The sequence below is a fragment of the Ambystoma mexicanum genome, chromosome 13, assembly GCF_040938575.1.
Source record: "Ambystoma mexicanum isolate Mex_15411 chromosome 13, UKY_AmexF1_1, whole genome shotgun sequence".
NCBI lineage: Eukaryota > Metazoa > Chordata > Amphibia > Caudata > Ambystomatidae > Ambystoma > Ambystoma mexicanum.
The window spans coordinates 477,153,574-477,167,979 of NC_090938.1; the positions used below are offsets into that span (position 1 = coordinate 477,153,574).

General features: G+C 47.9%; 1 protein-coding gene across 4 annotated transcripts in view; it reads right to left on the reverse strand.

Annotated features, from left to right (window-relative positions):
* Positions 1 to 14,406, reverse strand: part of DDX42 (DEAD-box helicase 42) — a 459,832-nt gene that overhangs the window by 38,818 nt on the left and 406,608 nt on the right. For all 4 annotated transcript variants that reach the window (XM_069634107.1, XM_069634109.1, XM_069634108.1 and 1 more), the window contains 2 exons: positions 11,120 to 11,230; positions 10,575 to 10,676 (listed from right to left, as the gene is read on the reverse strand). In XM_069634107.1, coding sequence (XP_069490208.1) covers positions 10,575 to 10,676; positions 11,120 to 11,230 — 213 coding nt within the window. The remainder of the gene's footprint in view (positions 1 to 10,574; positions 10,677 to 11,119; positions 11,231 to 14,406) is intronic.

A 14,406-nucleotide genomic window follows, 5' to 3' on the forward strand; every position in this document is an offset into this window, starting at 1 on the left:
AAAAATAATAAAAAGCCAATCTCCGGGCTATTATTCATATCACTTGTTCATTGGCTCTCTGAAGACTTTCAACTTGTCCAAAAACAAAATAATGCAAATATCTTATTGGTGCCATCATGCATTATCGACCACCATTCTTCTGCACATCGGGCTGGGTATTTGTCCAATTCTGTACCCATAGGTCTCGCTCTTTCATCTCATCCTAGGGCAGAAAAGAACTATATGTCTCAGCTTCTTCTTGGGAATTACAGAATCTACAGATAGAATTTTTTTTCTCAGCATCCTTAATATCATAGCAATCATTTCTTCTGTCCAGTGTATTCCGTCTAAACTTTAAAAACGTTGCTCTAATCCTATAAGGGAACTTCACAATGTATTCAGTCAGCACATTAAATTTTTTTGTTTTGCTTCAACAGGCGCATTTCTCATTCTTGTATGTTGGATTCTTTTGTCATTAGTTTCGATCCAATCTTGCTCATATTGTGTTTTTTTTACTGCATTCGGATTACACATTAGGCATTCTTTATCGGTGTTCAGCTGCTCTAGAATATCTTCAAAGGCGATTTTCCACTTGTTTATAAGGCTGACTCGGAATTTACAACATTGTTTAAGATCTTAAATTGCTGAATGTTATCGCCTCCTATCTCCTTTCAGTAGAGAGCGAATGAATTCCATATCACTATAGCATTAATAGAAGATAAGCTGATATCATATCCCATGCACGCTGTTGGAAAACCTTTTGGTAGTTGTAGAATCCTCCTCCAGATCACATGTTCGCATTGTGACCAGATCTCATAATCGCAACCAAGCAAGATCTTTGCTCCATAAATTAATACTGGAATAATTGTATTCCTATAAAAAGCGGACTACTGGAAGAAGCAAATAATTTCCATTTTTGTCAAGCTAGTCAGCTTGTGCAGCAAGCTGGTTGCATTTGGAGGCAATTTTATGCCCCATAGGTTCACGGTTAATACTTGAATTCATTGTAATTCCAAAGTATTTTGCTTCCTTAACAAGGTTCAAGATCTCCTTTCCCAACCTCCACAACGTTTTTCGCGCTTGTTTTCCTTCTCGATCCTTGTAGATTTTTAAGAACCAATATCTCAGATTTCTTCACATTAATCTCCAGTCTATTTTTTTCCAATATAATTTTTCAAGCTATTGATCTTTCTTTAGATGCCAAAAGGCGTCATGTCTAGGAGCATAATATCGTCTGCATATATCATTATGTTAACGTATCATTGCTTTTCGGTGGAAAGGAATGGACTTCTTCTATGGCCCTGCTAACATCTGAAATGAAGTTAAAGAGCGTAGCTCCTAGTGGACACCCTTGGTTCACGCCTCGCATTGATTTTATAGGAGATGTTACATGTCCCATTAGATCTAGACAAATTTGTATAGACCTCTCTGAATAAAGAGCTTTTATGGAAGCAATTAGACTTGGACAGCCTTTGTTGATCATTTTGGCCCATAGAAACTCCCTGTCTACACCATCAAAGGCATGGGACCAAGTCAATGAATGCAACGTATATGGGCGTCTTTTTCCGTATAGCTTCCATTTATAAAATATTCAAAACAAACAGATTTAAACTACAGCCCACGCCCTTGACGAAGCCTGTTTGCCTCATATCGGCAACACCAGCCTACTTGATCCAAGCTATTAGTTGTGATAGAAGTTGGGTGGCAAAGATTTTGCACACTACATCCAGTAGCACTATGGGCCTATAATTATTTGCCTCTAATCTTGAGCCCTTTTTAAAAATAGGCACAATTATGGCACGTTTCCATGTTTTAGATTCTAACAAAAGCAGATCTCATTCCTTCAAAGGTTTTCACCCTCTAACCCTTAACCCAACCATCTAAGTTCTTTAAACACTCACATACCCAGGTAGCCCAAGGGGTACCATTTGTCTTTTAGAGGGTCCTAAACCGCTTAAGGTACTGGGAAGGAGATTTCCCAAATCTGGCTATTAATGCCAGCTTCGCAGATTCATAATCCTCTCTCTCAATGGCACCGAACTCCAATACATCATCACAGCCATTCAGGGGGAGCCTAGACATGAGACAATGGATTACATCATTCCCACTGATTCCTTGAAGACCATAGGTGTATTCAAATATACCCAGCCAATCCAATGAAAAAGTTAATCTTACCTGGTAACGTTCTTTCGATGGGATGGTCCGACGACTTATTCCATATCTATGACAGTAATCACCACAGCTGTGCTGCTTCGGAAAATCTTTCGGCGTCTGCGTCCTGCGTCGATGACGTCGATACACCGCCCTGAAGGACCTCCTCCAACGGCCAACGTCAATGGATGCTATAAGTAGGACGCACGACGCCCGTAGCCTCCATTGTAGTTTTTTCCCCAGAATGTGTGGCACCAGTCTTCTGCCAGTCTGACCACACAAAGCCTTGCGAAAACGTAAGCTGCAATCACGTAAGAAATTCTGTAGCGGGGAAGGCAGGGAGGGAGCGATATGGAATACGTGGGACCATCCCATCTAAAGAGCGTTACCAGGTAAGAGTAACTTGTTCTTCGAGGGGATTGGGTCCTCTGACGTATTCCATATCTATGACAGACTCCCAAAGGAGTACCAATGCAAGGAGGGGGGAAAAGAATTTAGAAAACAAATTTAGAATGCCCAATCAAATTACGGAGTAAAGGACCGCCTTGCCAAAGGCCAGATCCTGCCCCCGGATGGAATCGAGGCATTAGTGACGTACAAAAGTATGTACCGAAGCCCAGGTGGCTGCATCACAGATGTTACGAATAGGAACACCCCTCTGTAGGGCAGTAGAGGCAGCCATACCCCTGGTAGAATGGGCCTGAAAGCCGACCGGTGGGTCCTTACCCGCCAAGCGGTAACACTCAGCCAAAATAATCCAGCAAGACAAAGTCTGTTTCGTCACAGCTTGTCCCAAACACTTTCCAGCGTAACCAATGAAGAGTTGATCGTCCACTCTGACCCGGGACATGCGTGAAATATAAAAGCTCAACACTCTCCTAGGATCAAGCCTATGAAGAGACTCCAATTCCTTACCAGGATGTGGAGGAGGATAAAACGCCGGAAGAACAACCTTCTGGCCTAAATGAAATTCCGACACCACCTCGGAAGAAAGGAAGGACGAACTCCAAGGACAACCCTGTCCTTATGAAACACAGTGAAGGATGGCTTAACTGAAAGTGCCTGTAAGTCACTCACTCTGCGAGCAAAAGTGACCGCAACCAAAAATACAGTTTTAAGAGTTAACAGTCTCAAAGGGCATGAATGCAAAGGCTCAAACGGAGCACCCACCAGAAACTTGAGAACAAGGTTCAAATCCCAACTGGGCAACTGGAAAGGTGACGGAGGGAACACATTAGTGAGTCCTTTCAGAAACTGAGAAATTAAAGGAATTTTAAAATAAGAACACTCCAGACGAGCGCTTAAATATGGACAGCGCCACCAGGTAACCTTTAATGGTACCCACTTGAAGGCCCCTATGGGCCAAAGAAAGCAAAAAATACAGAACCATGGGAATGTCACATGCAAAAGGATCCACATTCTTAACCCTGCACCAGTCGCAGAATTTACGGCAACGGTACAGGGGTTTTGTTGCAGGCCGTCTGGCCCAGAGCAACACCTCCATCACGTCTTCAGGGAGGTCCCAATCCTTATACCTCAACCTTTCAGAAACCAAGCGTGAAGGTTGAGGGATCTGACCTCTGGATGGCTAACCAGACACCCCTCCCGTGAGAGCAGATCGTCTCGGTAGGGAAGACGACGTGGAGGGCAGATGGACAAGTCGAGAAGGTCCGGGTACTACGTCCTCCGGGCCCACACCGGAGCAATGAGGATCACCCGGGAACCGAACCTCCGTAACCTCTGCAGTACTTGCGGGATGACGGGGACTGGAGGAAACGCGTACAGCAGTGGGAATGACCACTCCACCACGAACGCGTCTCCTAAGGCTCCTTTTGGAGGAAATTCCCACGAGCAGAACCCCTCGCACTTCCGGTTGACACTGGAGGCGAAGAGATCCACTTGAGGGGTCCCCCAAAGAGCGAAAATCTCCAGGAGAATCTCCTGAGCCAATTCCCCACTCGTGAGAGATCGCGCTCTGCCTGCTCAGAGCGTCCAGCGTCTCGTTTTCGTCTTCGGCCAGATGAACTGCAGAGATCAAAACTTCCTGCTGGATTGCCCAGAACCAGAGCTGCATCGCCTCCTTGCATAGAGGAAGTGACCCTGCTTCCCCCCCCCCCTTTTTGTTGAGGTAGTGCTTGGCCACTGTGTTGTCCAACAGGATCAGGACATTCTTTCCTCGCACATTCGGCAGAAAAGCCATCAGGGCTAGCCTGACGGCCCTCAGCTCCAACAGATTGATATGGAGTCTGGACTCCGACGGAGACCACGACCGCTGACTGTCAACTCGTTGGCATGATCTCCCCAGATGCGTCCGTCACGATCGTCACCTCCAGCCAGGGCAGCCAAAATGGAGCTCCCCTCATCAGATTGCCTTTGTTGGCCCACCACAGAAGGTCCCGGGCGACCGAAGACGGCACCTGAACAGGGTCCGACATCCTGCCGGAGGACTGAGACCGCTGGAGCTTGAGTGCCCATTGCAAAGATCTCATCCGCAACCTGGCCTCTGGCACCAGAAGAATGCAGGATGCCATGAGGCCGAGCAGTCCCAAGAACTCGAACGCTGGGAGAGTCTGGGCAAGTTGAAACTTGTGCACCATCTGCTGAATGTGATGAGCCCTCACCTGGGGAGGAAAACACTGCCCCAGGGACATGTCGAGCACCGCTCCGATGTACTGGAGCCTACGAGTTGGTGTCAAATGGGACTTCTTTAAGTTGAGTGAGAAGCCCAGCTTGTGGAGAGAGTGGCAGGTGACTTAGATGATCCAGGACTTGCTCGGGAGAGTGCGCCCTGATCAACCAATCCTCCATGTAGGGGTAGACGTGAATCCCCCTTTCCTGAGATGCGCTGCCACCACTACCATGAGGTCAAGCCGAACGGCAGGACCCGAAACAAAGTGCGAGTCACCAACCGCGAACCTCAGGTACTTCTTGTGCTTTGGATGGATCGGCACATGAAAATAAGCGTCCTTGAGGTCGAGAGACATCAACCAGTCCTGAAGTTGAAGGGCCTGGAGGACTTGAGAGAGAGTAACCATCTTCAACTTGTCCTTCCTGAGGAGTTTGTTCAAACCGAGCAAGTCCATGATGGGTCTCCATCCCCCGTCTTTCTTGGAAATCAAAAAATAAGGGGAATACCATCCCTTGTTCCTCGCTGCTACAGGCACCAGTTCTATGGCGCCTTTCTCCAGCAGGGATTGAATATCCTGCGCAAGGAGCGGATCCGGACTCTTCAAAGAGAGATTCCCCGGTGGATTGTCTTGAGGCCTCTGCCGGAAAGGAAGACAGTAGCCGTGGGCTATTATCTCCAGAACCCACACATCTGAAGTAATGGCGCGCCACTCTGCAAGATGCTGCGCCAGCCTTCCCCCCAACCGGAGAACCATGGGACATGGCCTCATGACTGAGCTGAAGCGGCTGCGCATTGCCTGAGGGCAAAGAGGCAAAAGCCCGAGCGGCCTTGGCACCTCGAGTACCTTGTTTTCCACCTCTGGCACTCCTACGGTGGCCCCTTTGACTGGCAGCTCCTCTCACTTTACCAAAGGATGAGTAATAACGAAAGGAACCTCCCCTCCATTGCTGTCCCCTAGGACGAAAAGGCAGAGTTTGTCGAACTGCAGCGCCCAATGACTTTGCTGCAGCTTTTGAGGTCTGCAACCTCTCAAGGCTCTCGTCAACCTTGCTGCCAAAAAGATGTTCCCCGTCAAAGGGCATGTTGAGGAGCCGGGCCTGCACATCGGGAGCAAACCCCGACTTCCGCAACCACGCAAACCAGCGTATCACGGTGCTCGCCGCCATGGACAGGCTTACGCAATCTGCCATGTCCAAACCCGACTGAACAGCCTCACACATGGCATCCTTGCCATCCTGAACCATGGCAAGGAAACCATCCCGTTCGTCCCCTTCGGGAATATGTTCAACTGCCAAGGAAACAGTTCCACAGAGTGTGCGTGAAATGAGACAAGGCACATATGGAGTTGGCCGCCTGAAGCGCCATACCCCCTGCAGAAAACACTTTCTTCGCCCAGCCGTCAAAAACGCTTGTCGTCCCCATCAGGAGGGATGGTAGGGTACGACGCCTGCTTTGCCGGGGCCGTAGCCGCCTGCACCACCAAACTCTCCAGAGTAGGGTGCTTGGACAAGTAGCAGGGGTCACTACTGGCTGGGCGATATTTTCGCGGCTAAGACTTGCTCACTGCCGGGAGACTCTCCGGAGCAGTCCAAGCCGCCGCCACCCTCCTCTGTAGAGCCATATGAAATGGCAGTACCGGGTCAGTCGGTGGACCAATGTCGAGGATATCCGTAAGGTCATCCTGAACAGACTCCCCTGGGGGAGCAGACCATCCTAAGTACTCGGTGACCCTTGATATAAGGCGCCAGTACGAAGAATCGGCATGAGAGCCATGCTCAGGCCTACAAAACTCCACCTCCGGAGAGGTGTCCAGCCCACTAGCATCATGCAGGGACTGCCTCAGGTCCTCAAACTGGCTATGGCCCGAGAGAATCTTGTCTGGCACCGTGTCAGGCACCATGCCATCATCAGAGCCCTCATCCACCTCTGAAATGAACTCCAGATGGCGGTAAGAAGGCACAGAACTGGAACCAAAGCCATGCTTGACCTTGGCCAGAGCCTTTCTAGGTGGTTCCCCCGAGCCACGGGGTACCCCCGTCGACACAGCCTCGAAAGGCATCGAGGGAACCGGCGTCGACGACAGACGCGGCGCCGACAGCATCGACGGCGTCGACACAGGCCTCGAAGACGGAGCCCCGAGCGTGTCCTTCGACACCCTGGGCGCCGACAACTTCCTTGGAGGCGGAGCCCCGAGAGAGTCAGTCGACGACCTCGGAGCCACAGGCGTCGATGTCTTCCTCGAAGACCTCACAGGTTCAAGCGGTCTCGAAGCGCGTCGAGGACCGGGACCTGGACCGGGCATGCCGAGGACAATTTCCCTTGTCCGAGCGGGACCTTTCCCGCGAATCATGACCACCTGAGTCCGAAGGCGTGCGAGCGGTGTCTCGGCTGATCACAACCGACCCCACTCGAAGGTGTGGACGGACCAGTGCCCTGCGATTCAAGAATCACCAACATTTTCTTCCCGAAGAAAGCCCATTCCTCCGGTGTTGCATGCTTGGTGGGGTAAGCGACCCGCCGATGGGCGGCGTCCTCGGATGAGGACGGGGAAGGCGACCGATGACGGCGCTTCCGGGAATGCCTCAAAGAGGCAGAGGAGTGACGAGACCGACTCCGGGACCGAGACCCACTGGACTTCCGACGACGACGCAGAGAGTCGCCCCTCGAGTCGTCCGTCGAAAGCCCTGCAGACCTAGACTTCCGGGGCTTGGACACCTTACCTACCGATAACTTCTTGCGCACCTGCAAGGCTTTCGACGTGAGCGACTGGCAGTCGACACAATCATCTGTGTCATGGGCCTCCCCGAGGCACCAGAGGCAGGCGTTGTGCGAGTCTGTGACCGACATCTTGGACCCACAGTCCCTGCACTTCTTAAAGCCCGGACGCGGTGTGGAAGACTAGGTAGACATCTTCACAAAGAAATCTTTCACAAACACCAAACAGGTTCGAAGAACAGAGAAAACAAACTCCAAAGAGTCGAGGCGCGCCGAGATTCCCCAAGCGAACATATTCGTGGAAAAAACGGAACTGAGGCTACGGGCGTCGTGCGTCCTACTTATAACATCCAGTGACGTCGGCGGAGGTCCTCGAGGGCGGCGTATCGACGTCATCGACGCAGGACGCCGAAAGATTTTCCAAAGCAGCACAGCTGTGGTGATTACGGTCATAGATATGGAATACGTCGGAGGACCCAATCCCCTCGAAACATCAAGTTTTGATTCATACATACTCACTGCTTCTCTGGGCAGTGAGAGGCCTCTTGGGACTTGCAGACCTAGAGGACCCTGGAAAGGAAGTAGATTCAAGAGACAGTCTTTTCATATCTATTTCATGTTGCATTTCCAACTCCCTGAGTTTGATGTCTTGATGTTTGGCTTCAGCGTTTAACTTTTTGAACTCCAACTCTAATCTCATTGTCTCAAGAGAAACATTCGGGGCTCAATGATGGATCTTGTGGTGTTCCAATGGAAATAGATGGAGACAAACAAGCAGGCCGTGGCAAAGAGGAGCTCTCTTCCTGATACTCCTCTACCTCCTCTTGCAGATTGGAGTTCGACTCTAAACTGTCATCCTCATCATCATTTTCCACATTACTTGGGATAGTAGGTATAACATGCCTACTACCCAAACTTTGGTGATTCTACAACCTTGCAATTAATTCACATGTCTTTCCTTTTACAGGCAGACTCCTGACTTTGCACATATCTTTCGGTTGATCTACTTTCAGAACAGTCAGGGCTGCCTCGCTGAAGTTATCCATATTTGGCATGTTACAATTGCTTGACATTTTGATGGAGCTTAGCCTTGTGGCTGGTTTAGTTGGACACAGGTACAGCAAATAGTCCATGTAACCACTCTACACAAAACCTCACCGCCTGCCACCAGCCATTTAAAGTAGCGAAGGTAACATACAAAAATGTTACATCAGTAAGTAGGACAAGGGGCTACTAAGTAACCCCCCCAGCACTCCACATAAGATGGTGTGTACTTTACCTACAAAGAGAAAAGGTAAGTACAGTCAATTTCACTTTACTACTCTTGGGAACAGTAGTTCACCCAATAGAAGGTATTTAAACCTTATGAGAAATCCAAAGGACTTCTCTGTGACACTGCACTGAAGGTGCTGTGTGTCACAATACACAATTAGATGCCTATGGAGTTTGTCAGACTCCAAAAACAAAAAAACAAAAAAAAACAGTCCAAATCAGATCAAAAACCCACGAGAGTGAGAAAAGGGTCTCACTCACTCCAGGATAAAAATTAAAAGTCCAGCAAACGACCTGGGGGTCTCCAAGGTCGAAGGGAATTACCACAGAATTGAGAATTCTCCCTAAAAGCCAGGCCTTCTCAGGATCATTCCACGTGTCATCCGCACGGCTTTGCAGGATACTTGGCTCCTCATCAGATCTCTGAAACACGGTTGCAGGACCTCTCTTATCCCAAATTGAGGTGAGCACCGAAACTCAGCCCAAACAAAAGATCTGCCCCAGTAGTGGTCCAATCAGGAACCACTGTTGGTGAAACGCGTGCATATACTCCAGACATACTGAAACCAGTTTGTGTATTAGGACCAGCCAGTCCCAAGCCAGTTCCTAGCTTACAACATATGGCATGCACTAGCCTGATAAAAGGAAGGCTTCCCCAGGCAAGTTCATGACTATAAAAGGAATTTCCTGACCTTGCAAAGCAGGAAGGCGGCCAACAAACAAAACGGCCAAAAGAGCAAGCAAAAGCATTGTGGCAAAACCATGTTAGGACACTGGCCATAGTTAGTGACAATAATGCAGAAAACGCGAGCGTTAACAAAAGTACAGTCAATATTGTGAAAAGGTAACTGCTGCCACTAGCTTGTTTTAGGCACATTTAAAATAACCAAAAATCCCTTTGAAGGTAATCGAGGGTGATGCAAAAGTATCCCAATTGCACTGTATTGGAAGATGCTATGTGCAATAGTAAAAAGTTACCCATAACAGAAACAGTCTGAAGGACTAGTCAGTTTCCACATAACAAGTGAACAAAAAGGCCAGTGACGTGAAGCTGAACCAATAGGGACAAAGGGCAAAAACGAAATGGTTGAGGGTCCATAAAATATGGAGGGAAAGTTGCTAAAAGAGAAAACTTTCCTATCCCTTTGGAGTAGAGAAAACTTTCCTATTCCTTTGGAGTAGAGAATTGGGCTGGGAAAGGTAACTGCTGAGGTGGTTCCTCCAGGGCTTCCTTTGAGTATCAACGAAGAGTGGAGCTTTGAAGAACCGCCTTTGAGATCTTAATTAGTACTTTTTGTTGTCCAAATCAGACAAGGGACCATGTCGTGCTCAGGGCCCGGTAACCTTGAACAGGTTTGCTGGCCACCTCTTTCCTTGTGGATAAAGGTGAACACCTTTGCTTTTCATTCTGGAAGTGCCTTTGAATGAATCGAATGACATGACGTGCAGTCCTACGTGTTGTGGCCTTCACCTAGGCAGTAAAGACCTATACAGCACAGGTCAGAAATGCACATCTGTCGCCACAGTCTTGAATCGAGGACTTCTATTAGACACGAAAGAAACACTTAATGAGAACCAAAGTGGGTGTTCCTAATAGCAAGCAGAGTGTGCAGAACAAAGGAACTGAGGTCACTGTGCCTCTATATATACAGCAGCAACATGTGTTGCCCGGGGCATGGAAAGAAGAAGTCCATTAGAACCAAGGATACTTTTACATTTGGGGATCATCTCATGCTGAAAGGCCAGAAGGTATTTCTTTATTAAAACCAATAACTGATATAATGTGCGGAAAAGCATATTGAAACAGCAAGCTATAAGCATCACAAACCTGAAAGGCTGCCTTCATGGCTGAGAGACGGTCTCCCATTGCTCCGGTTGAAGGTTTGTATGCCTCATAGTTACTCATCACTGTGTTGCTAATACCTCGCTCCTAGAAAAAAAGACCATTTTTTTTTTCAAAGAGGGTCAAAGACAAAGCAACTGAACAGATCACACAGTACCTGCAAGAGTGTTTGCTAAAAATGAAAATGTTCCGATAACATATGCAGGTAATTAACTGCACAAAACCCATTATCCAAATATTACATCCACTATGAAGACCAGGCAGTTGCAAGTGCTCAACAACCTAGAAACCCATAGGCTCATTTAATCTGACAGCAAGAATTGGATTGACTCCTTAGCTATTAAGTGCTCGCTGGGAGCTCATACTGCCTCAGGAGCTTTAACACTCAGATCCGAGCTGAACCATGGTTTCAACCAATGGAAGGTTTGTACTGAGCAAAGCATCAGGTTGTGATAAAGTGTCAGAGAATGATGGCATGAGGTGAGTTCAGGATAGGATTTTTTATAAAACCTTTAAAATCTTTTACTTACAGATGTGTCAGCTCCAAGTCCCGGCCTCTCTCTGTAGCCCAAGCCCCCTCCTCCAATGTTCAGCTTCTTGCCCTTTCCACCTTTGAAACGGGATTTGCGAAACCAGGCATTCTATAGTTCAAAAACAAAAAGGATCAAAAATATAAAAACACTTCATTTAGAAAAATGTCATGTTAATAGATCTATAGAGACAAGATAATTGACAATATGCGGGGAAGAAAAAAAAAAGTCACCGAATGGACTACTGTACATCCAGTCCAGAATCGCCCTTTCCTGCATAGTGTATGCGGGTCCCCTATTGGGATGGAATTGAAGTCTTATACAACGCAAGAGTACTTTCCACTTTAAACTGTGAAGGCTCGATGGGCACAGCATCAGGGCGTAGAACCTCACTGCAAGCCCTGTTTCAGTCCCAGCCGCAAGTCCCCCTCGTATCTGGAGGCCTAAGCAAACTTATTTATGGGGACTGGATGGAGAGTGAAGGAGGAAAGGGACTTATGGGCTAAGAGAATAATAGACACTATAATAGTGGCGGGTATAGCAGTAAGGCGTGACTTCTGGATATACGGTGTTTGTGCAATGGTACATTGAGTAACACCCATAGCACCCCAATCCAATTAGACAGTAGCACACTGGTTTATTAGCCCTCCACACACTCTAAGCAATGAAAATCACAGCTAAGCAGTACTACTAAACTCAATACTATAAGACATGCATTACTCACTGTAATAGCATTTCTGATGATTGTATCTGCTTAGATTCACATGCTGTGCATATGGTCCGACATCCAGTGGTCACCGCGGAGTATTGCATCTTGTCTTTCGAGGATCGAAAGGGGACGTCGGCATAGGCGTGTCCGTAAACGCGCCGAGGTCCCTCCGATTGTATTTTTTCGGCCATGAGGGAGCCCAAGGCTATAGTGAGTGAGTACATAAAGAGAAAAGTAGTAATATGTCTATGTTCCTTCCACCCCGAGCGGGGATGTAGGGAGGGCGCATGTGAATCTAAGCAGATACAATCATCAGAAATGCTATTACGGTGAGTAATGCATGTCTTCTGATACTTGTTAATCTGCTTAGAATCACATGCTGTGCATAGACTAGCGAGCAGTACCCGGAGCGGGTGGTGGGTTGTGAGAAGGAACAGTAGAGAAAAGATGTCTTAGTACTGCTTGTCCCACCTGAGTCAGACCTAGAATGAGTATCTAGGCAACAGTGTTTCGTAAAAGTGTGTACAGAACTCCAGGTTGCCACTTTGCAAATGGACTCGAGGGGAACATTTGCAATGAATGCTATGGATGCCCCAGTGCCCCGAGTAGAATGTGCTCTAGGCTTGAAGGGCAATTCTCTCTTAGTAAGAGAGAAACAGTGTGATGCATTTGACAATCCACCTGGAGATAGCTGATTTAGAGACAGGATCCCCTTCTCTACAAGCTGCCACTGAAACGAAGAATTGTTTAGTCTTCCTCAGTGGTTTAGTTCTTTCCAGGTAACATGACTGCCCTGCGCACATCTAGTGTGTGTAGGCTTCTTTCGGCTATGCTGGTAGGGTTCTGGAAGAAAGTGGGAAGTTCGAGGACTGGTTCACATGGAACTTTGAGATTAATTTAGGCGCAAACCTAGAATGTGTGCACAGAACTACCTTATCTTTGTGAATTGTAACAAAAGGGTCTAGCACAGAGTGCTTGAAGTTCGCTAACCCTTCTGATAGAAGTGATAGCCACTAGGAAGGCTGTTTTATAGGTCTGGTCTTTCAGACTTGCTTTATGCATGGGCTCAAAGGGAGATCCCATGACTCTGGTTAAAACCACATTTAGATCCCATCTAGGAGTTGGGTGAGAACTAGGAGGATAAATCCTCTTAACCCCTTCCATAAAGGCTTTCATCACTGGTATTTTCCACCATGACACTTTTTGTTGTGATGTGGGGTAGGCTGACAGAGCAGCCAGATGAACCTTTAGGGAATTGAAGACTAACCCAGTGTCCAACAGATGGGTTAGGTATAGCACAATGTGTGTGGGTGAGCAATCGATGGGATTGACGCCCTTGGAATTGCACCAGATAACAAAACGTTTCCATTTTCTGGCATAGCAATGTGTATTTGGTTTCCTAGCTTCCCCGAGTATGTCTATGCACCTCTGAGGGAGTTGTAGGTGACCAAACTATGACCTCAGGAGCCATGCTGCTAAATTGCTGCATAATAGCCGTTTTGGTGGCTATCTACGGTACTCCTACCATATGACGCTTTCCGTGCACTGCTGTACTGATTGATACCCTGGACTGTTATTAATGCATTTGAACTTGTGCCTTTCTGCATTTTAATCTACTGCCTTTTTGGCTCCCTCTGCCAAAATCTAGTCAGGGTACAGATACCTAGATACCTAAACACATTACTACCGCGGTTACTGCTGCCTTACTTTCTATGCACGCCACTGCATCTACAGTGTTCATTGTTATTATTGTTTAACATTGTGTGCAATTGCCTACAACAGCACCTCTACCTCAACCACCCTTTTTGTAGATTTGGTAGGCATCTGCTTCTAGACTATTAGGCCAACATGCCCTCCTCCCCCACTATTCTATTTGCAAGAATACTGCCCACCCTACTCTACCTCACATGCCACACCGGTGGGATAGTACCCAATTACACCACCGCCTCCCTCCACCACCCCAATCTTCACAACACCATGACTACGCCGTCCACTGCTCACCACAACAACCCTTACCTCAACAACCCAGCCCTATGGCTCCAACACTTTCCTTTCAGACCCTCACCAAACATACCATGTTCCATCACCCTGAGAAATGCCAGACTTGGCACGCGACTCACGCACGCCTCCCATCACTCTGTGTAACGCTCACCTGGTTCCCACGGGGGCGCTGGTCTAGTCTGGATTGCTGTGGCCTCTTCTAGCGTGATGCGCAGGACCCGGAACACCGATTGGACAGGACCTCCAAATCGTGCTTGCCTGGCCCGTAGGAATATCCTTCTGCAGATGAGAAAGGGGATTAACAGTCTGCAGAATAGTGTGCTAGCTCCCCCCTTTCCCCCTTCGTTCCTCTCTAACTTCCTTCAAACCCCGGTTTAAGCTCACCTTATGGTTTGGAAGGATGAACTCTCCATCCTGCTTCTGGTGCAGGGGCGCGCGTTCGTCCAGTTACTTCACTGGTTTTCAGAATGGCGCTGGCAAAATCCACTTCACTTTCCTGAGCGATGCACCGTAAGTATGAAAGTTCAAAGTTCAAGTGAGGCCCCCTTTATGTTGTCTTTCTAACCTGTGATCTGTC